This window comes from Abramis brama, assembly GCF_963993115.1.
Source record: "Abramis brama genome assembly, chromosome: 12".
Classification (NCBI taxonomy): Eukaryota; Metazoa; Chordata; class Actinopteri; order Cypriniformes; family Leuciscidae; genus Abramis; species Abramis brama.
In genome coordinates this window covers 24858706-24875270 of record NC_139974.1, presented here as the reverse complement: position 1 = coordinate 24875270, position 16565 = coordinate 24858706, and the positions used below count along the sequence as shown (strand labels likewise).

The window sequence follows — 16565 nt, the reverse complement described above, 5'->3', positions numbered from 1 at the left end:
CAACAGTAAAACTGTCTAATTATGTCATTATCAGTTCATTCAAGGTGTCATATTTTTGCTTCTTATCATTGACATTCTTTATTGTATTACTCTGCTTGGCTTATATCTTTATGCTGCTCTGCAAATTGCCTTATTGTACATGCATAATGTTCATAGAATTGTGTTCTATGGTACTCACTTGTAATAAATGTCTTGTTTACAAATTACTATGGAGAAGTTCCAGTTCAGACTGCTTGAAACCACCCAGGGCACTGCTATAGCTGTCATGAAAAAGATATCAGATTTCCAGCAAATGTATGAAAATGAGATCAGTTCCACTTCCTTTTGAAATAGCTGAGTTCTCAATGTATGCAGATCTAAATACTCTTTTAGAACAGGTGCTGTGATGATAATATAACAAATGATAGATTGTGTCAGTTTTTAGACAAATGACATTTAACCATCTTGAAAAGCAATGAGAAAAATAGACTTTTGAAAAACCTAGTAGGCTACTGTAAATCAAACTACGTTTCGATGTGAAAATATTATCATATGTTTACAGGTTTAACTTATTGGAAAAGGTAATAAAACTAAGTAGCTTGACAATTCTGGTTTGTGTTTACCATAAACTGAACACATGCTCCCATACATCGAAAGCCCCTCCTACAACCAATGATCGCAGCAGGTTATTGTGACGTGTGGACGTAGGCGTGCACAAATGCTTTAGTTCTTATAAAAGATTTAATTATTCATAAAGCTGACCAATTGAGCGGCGTATGTAAATATGGCAGGTTTAAATGTATTTGTAGGCTTATTCCAGGCAGGCACAGTGAATGAACGGTAGACTGTGTCAGTAACTCTACTGTGGGAAACAGACGCTTGAGTTCGTTTGTTCATCCGCAAATATTTGGATTCTGTTTCGTTGATAAAATAACTTTTCAAATCCACGCTTTGATCTTGAATTGACTCTCTGCTCTAAACCGAACTCGTCGGACATCATCATAAACAAGTAGGGGCATCCAGCAGACTTGTGTTTTCATCGGACTGATTTCGCCATGTCCTCCGCGGATGTGTCGGAGCACAGCCGGCGCTGTTGTGTTTTGTCGTGGGAGCAGGTGCAGCGTCTGGACTCCATCCTGGGAGAGTGTGTCCCGATCCACGGGCGAGGAAACTTCCCTACACTCTCCGTTCAGCCTCGACATATCGTACAGGTACAGGATCCAAATCCATAGGCTTTATATAACATTATGAAACCTCAGCTGAACACAGCTTGCACCAAAATAATGTGGACAGAATTCCAATTCCAAATTTTTGGATCCAAATCCTAATGGATCCTCTCTGACACAAAACAAAATAGATATAAAAGCTAATACAGTTAAGATTACCATTGCCAATGTAAAATGTTTATAATTTTTTAAAATGGATAAAAGTAAAAAAAAAAAAAAGCGATTAAAGACATTGTGTCTCATTCACGCATGTGTAGGCTACGTACAAATTTGTGCGTGAAATGAAATCTGTGTACGAACGTTTTCACGAGCAAATCATGATTCACAAAAAACTTTCATAGGCTTCTAAAATGCATTCTCAATGTGCGAAAAAAAAAAAATTACGAATTTGAAACCACATGTAGCCTAGCCTAAACTAAAAGATTAACAATCGTGTTAAGACGTTATGTTTCTTCTTAACACTATTATATAATATAATATTATGCTATATTAATAAATAATAGGCCTGCAGTTTAATTTCATCTTTATATTTCATCATGTAGCCTACAGTGAAAGAGTGAGAATACCTGCATTAGCCTATATAGCTTCAGCTGCGAGGTTTCTCTAAATAACGCAGATTAACGCTTGATTTACAGTTGGCTATTGAGAGCTTCGTAATCTGAACTGGTTTTGAGAATGGTAGGCTACACTTGGCTTTGCTCGTGGATCTGGCGAGTGCGCTTTTGCAGAGAGAGCGTCAAATGTTTGATGCGAGTGAAAGGCTGTGCCTGTAAAGGAAAGGTTGTGCGGAAAGCCCTTATAAGAAGATGGTTTGGGCGTGTTTTATGCAAATGACTAACGTCGTGCACGCGGCCGCTCATAGGTAGGCCTACTCCAAAGGCATTACAAATTCTAACATTAGAACGAGATTAAGAACAAATGTATGTGCATACGCTCGTGTTGTGACTAAATAATCCACGCAATTATCAGTGAATGAGAGACCCATTGTATTTAATACATAGGTGCATAAATGTAGAGCTATTATTAATAATTGGGGGATGTTACAGAAAATGTGTTACAGAAAAGTTAAAGTCTATTTCCTAAATGGAACCACGGCTACTTAACAGATAGGATAGAATTGGAAACACGTAGGAAAGTTAGGATGTTTCTGTATTGCAATCTTAATTCTTGATTTAATATTAAAAAAAGAAGGTTTATTTCCTATTTAAAAATGGTTACTAAACAGAATATTAAACCGAAACAGATTTAGAATGTTTCTGTAAAACAACCCCATACTGTAGGCTGTTTATGGTTGCCACACAGTGTAGTAACTTAGAATGTGTGGTAATAGATACGGATTTATTACAATTTAATTTAAATGAGCCTCATTCTTGATGACTAAATGCACTTTTTGTTTATTTGACAGGTTACTGTTAAAATAAAATGTTATTGTTAAAAAATGTTAAATATACTGGCATTAAAATTTCAGCGGTAGTTTATTTTTTAAGCATCTCTACTCTAGCATTATTAAGCTTGAAAGCATCTCATATTTATCTAAAGGTTCAGTGTAATTTGCTAGTTTCACAATGAGGTGCCAAGATTATTTTTTTCCTGATTATTCTACTGTAAAGGATACATAGCTTTTGCAATCGGTCGTGACTTTTGCAGCCTTACTGGAAAAGGTTTATGTGTCAGCTTTTCTTCCATGCTGAATTCCAGTAGATATCAGCAGGTGTTTGTACAATCAAATCAGGTAATTCAATCTATTTAACATCCGGAGAAACTCTCATAGTGAACCTGCTGTCTGCTGTCTGCTGACTGATGCCTGACGCTCTCAAACGTCCCCTTCATGTTGAAAAACAAAATGTCATTCATATTATTTATGATAGCTTGTCTTATTCCATACACACTTGTCTCTCAGTTCAATAACAAACTCTTTTCAATTTGGAACAATAAACAAGACTAGAATGAAGATAGATTTTAATATATATTTTTTACTAACAGAGGTAACAACCAACATTCAAAATGTTTGAAACTTATTTTCTATAAACTTATTTTAAACTAAAATATTTTAAGGGTGATTAATGAGCTAAAAGGCCTCTGTGTCTTCTTATTTTTAATGAGAATGCAGTATTTCCCTTCATTTAGCTTGTTTTATTTACAACCTCATGTTGCAAGGAAGCCAGTTCACACAATTAACTGTGAAACAAGATATATATAGGCTAGTATTTTTACCCAGCCGTATCAAATCTTATTTAAAATTAGGCCTCTCTCTGATGACATCACTGACCTCCAAATGAAAGTGCTTATTACTCTGCCATCTGGTTGTGGGGCTCTGTACCTAATGTGGGAGCCATCAGACAAGTCCATAAGCTTTTAGGTTTTGCAGTATCTCATCTTTAATTAGATTTTTTGATTGTCTTTATGAAAACTATTCACTTTTATTCTCAATAAAACCCTCTCAATAAGGCTTGTATTTAATTTTTTGCCTTGCCAAACATTGTCATCACCAACATATTATATCTATTTTCAGCATCATGTTTTTATATTCTTGACACTTGGAAGATTCATTTCAAATCAATGCACTAATGTAATATGTACACATAGAACAGGCATTACAGTTATTATACAGGTCATGGTGACAACCTACCAAGCAGCTAGTCTTTCATAGCCTGAATTTTGACTTAGCATAAATACTGGGTCACAATGCAGTTTAGGCTGGTTAGAACTGCCCACTTAGACAGAAAGAGACCTGAATCTGACTGACATGTGAAGCAACCACCACAGTTTATCTTGTTTAGTGGTAGGTTTATCTCAGAATATTTCTGTGACACAATAATAGACATTTTGAAAAAAGTCTCTGAGAATTTTCTGTACTGAAACACCTTCATCACTGGCCATGCAATTGCGTCCACAGAATTACTGTCCATCCAAACGTAATAAGCACAGATTATTTCCCAGACAGAAGACAAACAATATACAGTTCTGCTCATAAATATGCAATATGGTTGCTAGTAAGTGCATCAAAAAACCTCTGGATATATTTGAAAGATTTGAAGCAAGCCCAGTGATTAGTTCATTCTTACAAGTGCTCATAGTACCAACACAGAATAATTTAAACATGTTTTTTTTTCCTGACAGACTGATACAAACCTGTTCATTTCGACTCCTGGATGTTAGTAGCATTCTGACAATCTGATTGGAATTTGCCTGTATTCACTTTAGTTTTGTCTACAATATAACAGTGGAAACGTCTTCAACTACCAGGAAGCAAACTCTTAGATTTGTTGATCATCAGCCCTCCAGAAGGTTGTTTGTTACATGGCATCAGTATTTGGTGTTGTTATAAAGCATGCATCGTTCTTATTACCAAGTGTAGAAAGAACACTCAGACACAAATCACCACTATTTCATGTTTTCTCAGTGGTATAATTTTTGCATTGTTGCTTGGCTTACACTGGCCTGTTTAGCAGACAAAGTTGGCTTGTTTGTGGCACATAAGGTTAAAAGTGGATTAATCCTGTTGGAAACAGTAGACTTGTGAGCCAGAGCTGACATGGCATCCGTGTGGTAAAGAGGAGCCTGGTAAGTCTTTCAATTTGACCAGAGTGTAAACTAACTCCTCAGGATTTTTTTTTTTTTCTTCAATCTGAAAGGATACATAGACTCTACATCTAAGCCATTCCCATTGTTCATGTCTTAGAGCATGTGCTTTTTTCAATCTGAAAGGATACATAGACTCTCCATCTAAGCCATTCCCATTGTTCCTGTCTTAGAACAGGTGCTTTTATGAGTATGTGAATGGATTTCTTAAAGGAATTCATCCCTCCAGCATGTAACATAAACCTGGTAAAACCAGCAGCTGGAATCAGTTTGAGGTATACTTTACACCATACACCCATACCTGCAGGGGGAGCTAATCAGCAGAGCCTTTTTAACATTCTTTCACTGTTAAATTAATCTTTTTAAAAAAAAAAATGGTAGTAATAATGACTCCCTGAAAACTTGTTTTGGGATAGTTCAAGAAATTAGGGGATAGTTCAAGTTCTATCATCATTTATTCACCTTCATGTTGTTCAAAACCTGTATGACTCTAAAGTATTCAGCAAAACAAACAAACAAAACTTCATTTTCACTCTGTTTCTCACACAAAGCTATAATTTGCCTTTAGAAGACTAAAGTACATGTTGTATGGATCACTTTTATGGTCCTTATTTGGAGCGCAACATTCCTAGTCTCAACATTCATAGTCTCAAAAAAAAAAAAAAAAAAAGAAGAAGAAGAAAAAAAGGCATGGTTTGGAACAAAATTTGGGTGAGTAAATGATGACATACTTAGCATTTAGTTTTTTTTTGTTTGGAAAATCAGATGAATTATTTTTTGGACAAGGCCTTTACTAATGGGGCGTAGAACTGGTGTAATGGAAGTTATGTATGAGTAACTGCTAAAAGTTTTATCCGAGCTTCATATAACACTTAGCGTTATCCACATGGCCATCCAATAGCTAGAATTTCAAAGATTCCATTGTGAATTTTTGGAAACAATTTAAGATCAGGAAAAAACTCTTTAATAGTCTAGTCCAGTATACAGGGGATTCACTGACTCATTTCCTGAGCCTGGGCCAGTGTCAGAGACTCGTAAGTGGTTCATTCATCCCTTTGCATTTGGCAGTTCACAGTGAGACCGGCTGCCCAGAGTGGCTGTCGGTATCCAGGGGGCAATGATGCTGTGTTCTATTGGCCTGTTCCCCAGCCTAAATCTGTAAAATACTGTGTGGAAATTTGCCTTACGATCATCCTACAAATAAAACACGAAACCTATTTTGGCCAGGTTAGAAAACAAAACAAGGCGAGCCAAGGTGTTGTCTGCACCGGTCAGACCAGTGTGTTTGTGGCTTTTTTACAAGCCTTTAACACAGGGTCAAAAGAAATAGGCTTGTAGATTGATATCTCAATGTATGTGTCTTCTTTAGAGTTTCAGAGGAGATTTCAATTGTAAAATTGTGCATCAGTCCCTCTAGGCTTTTTCCTTTTTTGAGTGAATGCTCCTTGTATCTTGTTTGTGACTTTGTGCATGCTGCTATGCGTGATCACGTCCTGAGTCGTTTTTGCAGAGTTATTATTTTTTTAATTCAGCAAAAAGTCATGTCATACATATGCTTTGACTTAAAGCTTTGTCTTTAGAAAAATTGGCTTAGGGTCCAATTCTCAGTATTAACTATTAACTACAACTTTTGCCTCAATAAACACCTAATTACTGCTTATTAATAGTTAGTAAGGTAGTTTAGGTAATGGGTTGGAATTGGGTAGGATTAAGGGATGTAGAGTATGGTCATGCAGAATAAGGCATTAATATGTACTTTATAGGTACTAATAAACAGCCAATATCCAAGTAATATGCATGTTAATAAGAAACTAGTTAATAGTGAGAATTGGACTCTAAACTAAAGTATTACCAAACAATATTATGAAAAAGACAAGAAATATGTTTGGGAATACAAAATATGTTTAGTTTTATTTACAAAATAGCTTAGTTATTATCTTTAAGAAACATTTTATTACAAACTGTTGTCAATATGACCCACCAACTTTCTGAAAGTGTTTGGTTACCAGTGTAACTAACTGGTTCTCCATGCTGAAATTTATTTTCAAGAACATTGAAATGTATAATTCCATTGTGGAAACTGATCTGAAAGTTTCATTTTATGTCCTGACCTTTGCTGTATCCCAGAAAACCAGCATTTATTCTGGAACATTGTGTTGTTTTTCATCTTTCATCTAGTGTTTTATTGTTTGTTTTTTCCCCTTGGTAATTTTTAGACAAGTTGTCAGAAGTGTGCAGACAGATATCTAGTGATGAAATAAAATATTTCCATTTAGATCCTAAGAGGTACAGACACTGTAGGGATTATGTAACTGTGCAGAGAAATAGGTCAACCAAAATCATGTGTTGTGATGGGTAGAAAATGCACAAGCCTATGTTCATAAATCAGACAAAGACAAAGAGAAAGAAAAAGATGTGGAACAAACAGTATACAGCAATGCACCTTAACACTTTAGTAACCGCATAGCAATATTCTAGTAACCACCCAGTTCACCTTAGCAGATCTGGATCTGTTTGCAGCAGATCCTCCTGATACTTACACAGTGACATCTCTTCTGGTCTGGCTGGGCACTGAGGAAATCCAGAACCTCCACAAAACTAGACTTTCACAAAAAATCTATGTGCTAAGTCTTTGACTCAGTCTTTGACTTCCCAAATGTCAAGTTAATAGGAGATTCTCAATTTCCTTGTTGCTCTATGATGTACTACATACGTAAATATGTGGTTTACTAATATTATGGTCCATTTATTTGTGGCCAAGCCCCTATTGTATCCATTAGTTTTTTTAAATTATTTTTCCCCAATGGGAGTCTAAGGCAGCCCTATGAATCGTAAGTAGGAAAATGATGAAAATTGGCACACTTGTAGTGATGGTAATGAATAGCAATCTGACCAAATTTGGAGTCTCTAGGACCAACTCTATAGCGCCACCACCAGTTCAAATTTCACTTTTCAAATGGTTATAACTTTTGAACCCTTTAATCTAGAAAAATTTAACTTAGTACACCTGATTCCCCTCATCATGCTGATCACATTCACCATCTTACATTAAGAGTCCGCCCATTACAGTAGTGGCCATTTTGAAAAGTACAGTATTCCGTTTTTCCCTACTCCTCCTTCAAATTTTGCCCAACTCTTTCGAAAATTGGCTCGTATGATCTTTGGACCGATATTTTTTTTATTCATCTTTGTTCAAAAGTCACAAACTCGAGGTGGACCCGAAATTGGTTCAGAGGCTGTATCTTGAGCAATTGAGACTTCACCTACAGGTCATGATGTGGCTAAAAATGGCAGAAAACAGTTTGTCAGAAAATCATGATCTTGGTGTCTATGGATTGCTTGTGTTATGAATCCATGGATACCGATTTTGCCAGGATCAGAAGCACCATTGTGCCGCCATTTTGAATTTTGTCACAAATTGCACTATCTTTTAAATTATTTGACATATTGACACAAAATTCGTTAGGTATCATCATCGGCATGTCCAGAAGGTACCTGAAAAGTTTGAACAGCGCCACCTAGTGTTCCAGAGATATACGTTTTTTGCAAAAATGCTAATAACTTATGAAAACATGGTTCAGAATTTAATTTCTGATTGACTTTCAACAATATGACTGTCCACCATATTGAAGCAAATGAAAAACAGTTCTGTATGAAATTTAAAAAATTTCAATCTGTATGAAATTTGTAAAAAAGTTTGTTATATCTCTTTCTTTCTCTCCTTCATGTGTAGGTGGTGCGGGCTCGTCTAGAAGAGCGAGGTGTAGTGGTGCGTGATGTGAAGCTGAACGGCTCTGCTGCCAGTTATGTGCTCCATCAGGACACTGGCCTGGGCTACAAAGACCTGGACCTGATCTTCGGCCTGAGTCTGACCGATGACAAGACCTTCCGTCTAGTGAAGGATGTGGTATTGGACAGCCTCCTGGAGTTTCTGCCCCCCGGCGTGAGCCGGGACCGCATCACTGCCCTCACCTTAAAGGAAGTGTACGTGCAGAAGCTGGTGAAGGTTTGCAATGACACAGACCGCTGGAGCCTCATCTCACTTTCCAACAACACTGGCAAAAACGTGGAGCTGAAGTTTGTGGACTCCCTGCGACGGCAGTTTGAGTTCAGCGTGGATTCATTTCAGATCGGCTTGGACTCGCTGCTGCTATTCGACCGCTGCTCTGAGACGCCCATGTCCGAGAGTTTCCATCCCACTGTGCTCGGAGAGAGCATGTACGGAAACTTTGAAGAAGCGCTAGGACACCTACATGCCAAAATCATCGCTACGCACAGCCCAGAAGAAATCCGTGGAGGTGGGCTCTTGAAGTACTGCCACTTGCTGGTAAGAGGCTTCCGTCCAGCCTCCGAGGCACAGATGAAGACGCTCCAGCGCTACATGTGCTCACGCTTTTTCATCGACTTCTCTGACATCAATGAGCAGCAGAGGAAGCTGGAGGCGTATCTGCAGAACCACTTTAACGGCATGGAGCACAAGCGTTACGATTGCCTCGTGACTCTCCATCACGTGGTAGATGAAAGCACCGTATGTCTCATGGGCCATGAGCGGAGACAAACACTCGCGCTCATCTCCTCTTTGGCACTACGCGTGCTGGCTGAACAGAACGCAATCCCTGCACTGTCTAATGTAACATGTTACTACCAACCAGCTCCCTATGTCAGAGACGTCAACTTCAGCAACTACTATATAGCACATGTGCATTCGCCCATTTCCACCTGTAACAGCTCCTATCAAAGATGGCTGCCTTGTAGCTGAGCCATGAAGGGACAAAAACACTTCTGGGGCATATTTGCAGTCTTCAGATGGTTGTTAGATTTCACCTCAATATCAAGAGAAAAAAAAAGGTATATTTTACATAAAGAAATTCTAATTTCTCAGTTGTGATTTTCATTAGTCTCATAAGAGCTTTAATAATAATAAAAATAATAATCATTTAGTGCAGTATTTTTACTGTATTACTGTGAAAATTACAAAATGGCATTTTCCAGATTTGTTTTATTTGTTTTATTTATAATTAGGACACCACATTTACCAAATTATTTATTATGTTAGATGCATAATAGTCATACATGGCTCAAAGAACAAACACAATTAATAAATCTTGTTTATTTTGGTCTTATTTAAACTTTTAAAACAAGTTATGGAATTTTTTTTTATATTGAATGTGGTGCACAACCTTATAACAGTCTTCACAAATCTGAAATAATAATAAATAAATAAATAAATAAATAAATAAATAAATAAATAAATAAATAAATAAATAAAGATAAATAATAATAATAATAATTATTATAGATAGCTAGGCTACTCTAACTGTCTACTATCTAGATTTATTAACCTGATCACTTAGGATAGGCAATATGACCAAAATTTTACAGGCTAAGCAAACCACAGCAAAACTTAAAGTAAAATGCCTTTAGGTAAAATGTTCTCTGTTAATAAATAATCAAGTAAACAGTTATATAATTAGAACAAAGAAAATTACAATAGGATGAATAAATTGCTCCACAATTTAAATTATAGACCTATATAGACTTTAGAAAATATACTTTATTGTCATAAAACTATTACATCTTAATGGTCCTACAATTTAATTGGAAATGTTCTTTATGTAAAATATAATTTCCTATTTTTGTCTTGTGATGTTGGGGTGAAATATGACCCAGTCATGTTTTTGTCAAGTGTCATGAGACTCACCATTCTATTATAGCAGGTTGTTTTGTGCAAAACTCAATGGAGACCAGAAGTGAGATATTTTGTCTTTATATGGATGCTACCAATCCAGCCTATTATAATGAACTCTGCTTAAGTGAAAGACTCAAAATGATTTAATTTGCTCCAAGTCCAAAAACTTTTTGTGAGGATTTTGTCCAGTGCAGATGAAACAATAACAATGAACATTGGGGGAGAAATGTCTAAAGCACTCTACTCCACAGTAGACCACAGTAACCCATTCATATTTTATAAATGAAATGTTTTTAAGTTATGAAACACAGCTTTTGTTGAAGTTATGAAAAAAGAAATCAAGAAAAGCCGTAAAACTGGGAGGATGTGTTCAGTTCTGATCATGGTTTCCTACTTTCCTTATTTGAAAAACTGAGGACCAAAGACTTTATATGTAGCAGTTTATGTGGAATGTTACTTCTGTGACTTTAAGTGCCTGAAACCAACTACAAACTGAAATGTATGTAAATTAAAAATGTTAATTGTTTTGTTCTCTGGGCTATTGTATAGTACAGTATTTTTACTTTCAGGGGCAGGGCATTTCCTTTACAAATCAATAAAAACAAACAAAGAAAAAGAGCTGAATTTTCTCCTAGTCTTTCCCCCGTATCTGTAGAAATGCATGTGCACACTGAAGTGTAATGTGTTTTATAGATGATAAAAGTTAATGACACAGGGAAAGAAACAAATAATGCATGCTCTGTATTTTTTTGTCCACATTACCCAAGAGTAATCGGGTAAATCTCAACAAGAACGAGTAATGTTTAACAGTGTTTTGCATTAAAGGGATAGTTCACCCAAAAATGAAAATACTGTCATAATTTACTCACCCTCAAGTTGTTCCAAACCTGTATGAATTTATTTCTTCTGTTGAACACAAAAGAAGATATTTTGAAGAAGGTTGGAAACCAAACAGTTGATAGACCCCATTGACTACCATAGTATTTTTTCCCCCCATACTATGGCAGTCAATGAGGTCCATCAACTGTATGGTTACCCATATTCTTCAAAATATGTTATTTTGTGTACAGCAGAAGAAAGAAGTTCATATAGGTTTGGAACAACTTGATGCTGAGCAAATGATGACAGTATTTTCACTTTTGGGTGAACTATCCCTTTATCTTATGCAAAATAATCTTAAAGCAACACCAAGTAACTTTTGCTCTCGGGGTCCCCCTACAGTTGGGAAACAGTATTGTCTTCTACTATTGTCGTAAAATCTGTCATGGTTACACCAGGGGATACACATGCATTTGTTGACAAGTCGATACCCCAAACTCTGCAGAAGGAGTTCTCATGTCTTGGGCAGACTGCCTGCGTTGCGTGTGAAATGTCTTCATCCCAGGTACAGTGGCATATATTTCAGCATGTCATATGAATATAATTTCATGGGTTTTATTTTTTTCAAATGCCAAAAGATCGCATAGCTCACGTTTACAAGCCAGCATCATTATAGTAGCCTATTAGCTACTGTTTTACAGAATGCTAATTCAATTCAGTGTTTGTGTGGTAGGTAATAGCCATATATCGTCAATATTATAATATCAAGCTACCATAGATGAAAGTGCCGTATGCCGTAAAGCAGTCGAATTTTGTAGTTCTTTTTGTGCTCGGGTTACTACCCGAACCCCAAAGTTACGTAGTGCCAGTAAAAGTGATACAGACCCCGTCAGGCTATGGCAGACGTGTCATTCAACCTATTGTAAGTCGATGTACCATCACAAGGGTCTTGGAAATATATTATGAAGGTTGAAAAAATACATAGTGTTGCTTTAACATGAATGGTCCTAAAATAGAGTAACATAAACTACTTTTGTTCTTTTATTAGCCTATCAAATACAATAACATTCAGATGTTTTAAGTGCTTAGGAAATGTCTAAATACTTTTTGGGGCCACTGTACTGTAGGTCTATGGGATATGGATGGTTTATATCTCTCATTGACTCTCATAGGGCAGGCTGTGCTTGTGTTGGATGTGTCGCACTCATTGTTGCTGAGGACACAGCTGATGAACAGCTGTTAGGAGAGCAGTGAATGTACTTGCTGAATATGCAGTTTAGAAGCACCCGCACCACATGTTGTACTCTGTGTATAGGCTACAGTCTATTATTCAAGCACTGGCGTCATGGTACGTAATGTACTAGTGATTAATAATATCATTCAGTGTGACAAACAGGAAGCGGTGCCATGGGCTGTTCGTAACCTGAGATTTCAGGTGTGTACAACATGTTTTCATCTCAAAATGGATATTTATGACTCTTAACCCTTGTGAAAAAGAAGTGCACTTAATTGTATTGAGTGTGCACTTGTAGTGTACTTCAAATCTTAAAAATATATATTAAAAAGATTCTACTTTCAGATAATTAATGAAATAAAAGTTCGCTTAAAAAGAGTACACTTTCATGACTATGTTTCTTAACACACTTAAGTACACTAATAATGTCAAATTAAAAGTTTCACTTTAAAGTACATTTTAAATCATTGTTTTAATAATCTTTTGCTGTGATGACTAACATATAAAGCACATAAAGTGCTTGATTATAATTTAACTGTAGTGTGTTATTTGATATTACATTAAAGTTAATATATTTTAAATGTTAAAATTGCAACTTCATCATTACAAATGTGTAATTAGAAATATATTTAAATACATAAATAGCATTTTCAATAGAAATTATATTAAAGTATATTTTAGTTGCTTGTCAGTATATTATTTAACCATATTTTCAAAGACAATAGAAATAAATATAAAATTACATATAAATATTTTCTTAAGTCCTACTTAAGAAGGTCAAACATACACTAAGGTTAAACATCAAGTCATTTTATTATTGTCATGTGTACAAGTTACCAAGTACAATGAAAAACTTACTGAAATGCTACTCCACAGACTATAGACAGACCAAATACAATAAACCTCACTGCTATATAAACAAAACAAATATACAGAAATTAATAAAATGATTATTAAACCATAATAATCTAACCATAAGACTAAGATAATCAGTGACAAAATAAATAAGATAATCAGTGACAAAATAAATAAGACAATAAGTGACATAATATAATAAAGTTACAAAGTGACATTTTTGTTGTTATGAAGTTTCCAGTATTCTTACCTAATACTAGCATAAGTGTTAGACATTAGTGTTGATTAAAAATTAGTGTTGAACAGTCTTATGGCATTGGGGTAGTGCGTATAGGAATAATCCTGAGCCTTTTACCAGAGGGGAGAAAAGAGAAAAGTGCCTGTGCTGGGTGACTGTGGTCGTTCATGATAAGCTTTGTCTTCTTGAGGCAGCGTGTAATGTAGATGTCCTCAACTGCTGGTAGTTGTGTGCCGATAATTTTCTGAGAGGTTTCTCAACCCTATGTAGGGCTTTCCGTTCAAATGTGGTGCAGCTACCATACAAGGATGTAATACACCCTGTAAGGACAGACTCCACTGCGCTCCTGTAAAATGTGGTGAGGACTGTAGTGGACATCCATGCACTTAAGTGTCTGAAAACATTACATTCAGTTTGTACTTATTCATTTAGAGTATTCTTTTTAAAAGTATGCTAAAATGTACTTTCACTACGGAAGGCAAGTACTGCATTCTTCTTTTTGACGATTTTATTCAGTTCAAACCAACGCACATACTAATTACATTAACCAGGAAATACTGTATTTAAGAAGAAAGAAAGTGCACCTGGTAACACTAGCTATATGGCAAGCCGTTTTAACATTTAATCATTTAAACCGACTAGTCTCTATTTTCATGCTACTAGTACTTATTTTTTAGATACTAGTATCTATTCCATTAAGTACTAGTACTTATTCATTAGCTACTAGTGCTTATTCTTTAGGTACTAGTGCCTATTCTTTAGATACTAGTGCTTATTCTTTAGGTACTAGTACTTATTCAATAGACACTAGTACTTATTTATTAGATACTAGTTCTTATTTATTAGATACTAGTACTTATTCCAATAGTGACTAGTTCTTATTTATTAGGTACTAGTACTTATTCATTAGATACTAGTTCTTATTTATTAGATACAAGTACTTATTCATTAGTTACTAGTACTTATTATTAGATACTAGTACTTATTCATTAGATACTAGTACCTATTAAATAGATACTAGTACTTATTCATTAGATACTAGTACTTATTCCAGTAGTGACTAGTAATTATTCTTTTGTTACTAGTAACAAATACATTTTTTTTGCCATTGACTTTTATGGGGATCAACTATTATCAGTAAGTACTAGTAGCATGAAAATAGAGACTAGTACCCTCAGTACCCTCAGAAGGATGCATGCACATTTTCTGTCTTGAATCAGCTGGACCCCATTGCTTCAAATTATAACCACTGAAAGATCTAAGACATTTTCTAAAATAACTGAAAATGTGTTCGTCTGAAAAAAGATTGACATATGCATCTCGAACGGCTTAAGGGTGAGTAAATCATGGCTTAAATATCATTTTTGGGCGAACTATCCCTTTAATAGGTACTAGTATCTAATGAATTAGTACTAGTATCTAATAATAATTACTAGTAACTAATGAATAAGTACTAGTATCTAATAAATAAGAACTAGTATCTAATGAATAAGTACTAGTACCTAATAAATAAGAACTAGTCACTATTGGAATAAGTACTAGTATCTAATAAATAAGAACTAGTATCTAATGAATAAGTACTAGTATCTTTAAAAAGGTACTAGTACCTAAAGAATAAGCACTAGTATCTAAAGATTAGGCACTAGTACCTCAAGAATAAGCACTAGTAGCTAATGAATAAGTTAGTACTTAATGGAATAGATACTAGTATATAAAAAGTAGTAGCATGAAAATAGAGACTAGTCGGTTTAAATGATTAAATGTTAAAACGGCTTGCCATACTAGCTATAATAAAATGACACATCAAACAAAATTATGTGCAGAGGTTTCTACCTGACAAGGTTTAACTGTTAAATCCACTATCATTTTGGCTGTTTTTACACAACATCAAATGTGAGAAAAGTCAGAGCTTTCATAAAATTCTAAATGTCCAGCTTAATTACAAAGTTTAAAGATGTGATAGGCTTTTTTTCTACTCGGAAACTCTTAATTACGGTAATTCTGAAATGACGCACACTGGGCACAGAAACCAGGGTTAACTAGGGTTAACAACTTTTCAAACTATAATTTTATTTAAAACCCCTGTTTTTCTGCCTTGCTGACTGGTGTTCTGCTTCAGTAAATCCAATCTAATTGGTTGTGTGTAAGGGTCTCGCATCATTTTATTTCAGTAATACAGACAAAAAAAAAATAAAAAAAAGAAAGTCGAAAACTTTGTCCTAGTTTCATCCATATAACAGAGGTTGTGAATGTCAAAAACAAATAAGGGGAAAGACAGACTGGTGTACTAGACAGAACATATCTTATTTCTTAAACAAGTTAATGATTTCTGGCCAGCAAAGGCCACGTCCTCTTGACTCACTGTAATTGCACAGTGTGAGTTATAGAATATGGAATTGCAATTAATAGAGGAACAGTAAAAACCGCTTGGAGAAAAAAAGTATGGCTAGTGGGGCGCCTTGACCATTTGAGTGTGACAGATTATTCCCTGTGATATTAATTTAAGACTCTTATGGGAAGCATGAATAAAGCTTGCTGTCAGATTGATGTCAGATACAGACAGCTGTGCATGTGTACCGTGAAGCATGGCCGGCTGTGACAAACGTTTGATAACAGATTCTAAAATGATAGGATTTAAGCTTATTTTGATTACTCAGTCCAAATATTTCTGTTCAGAAATGTTCATAAGCAATGGAATCATGATGTAAATCATGAAACTGACTGTTTGTGGAAACAAAAAGGGCCCTCAATGGAGCCATGCTGAGATGGAGGGTCATATGCTTTGCAATTCAGGATATTGTTTACTTGCTCATTGCTGTTTTCTGCAAGCAGAGGCATCTGGTTAATATCTGTCTGAGGTAAAAAAAAAAAAAAAAGGACATCTTTTTCCATCTTCCTCTTTCTATGTCTGTGCCCGGTTGCATAAAGCACCTTAAGTGTAAT

At 35.5% G+C, this 16565-nt stretch overlaps 1 protein-coding gene across 1 annotated transcript; it reads left to right on the top strand.

Annotated features, from left to right (window-relative positions):
• Positions 1-801: 801 nt before the first annotated feature.
• On the top strand, positions 802-9991 carry tent5bb (terminal nucleotidyltransferase 5Bb). The gene is made up of 2 exons (XM_084131346.1): positions 802-1190; positions 8521-9991. Exons 1-2 carry the CDS (start codon positions 1035-1037, stop codon positions 9544-9546), a joined length of 1182 nt encoding a protein of 393 aa, XP_083987472.1. The 5' UTR covers positions 802-1034; the 3' UTR covers positions 9547-9991.
• Positions 9992-16565: the final 6574 nt, after the last annotated feature.

Bases quoted from the DNA above. Each gene is read 5' to 3' on its own strand.
- tent5bb (XM_084131346.1), top strand. From the start codon at position 1,035: ATGTCCTCCGCGGATGTGTCGGAGCACAGCCGGCGCTGTTGTGTTTTG. The intron at 1,191-8,520 runs GTACAGGATCCA...CTTCATGTGTAG, and splicing joins AGCCTCGACATATCGTACAG to GTGGTGCGGGCTCGTCTAGA.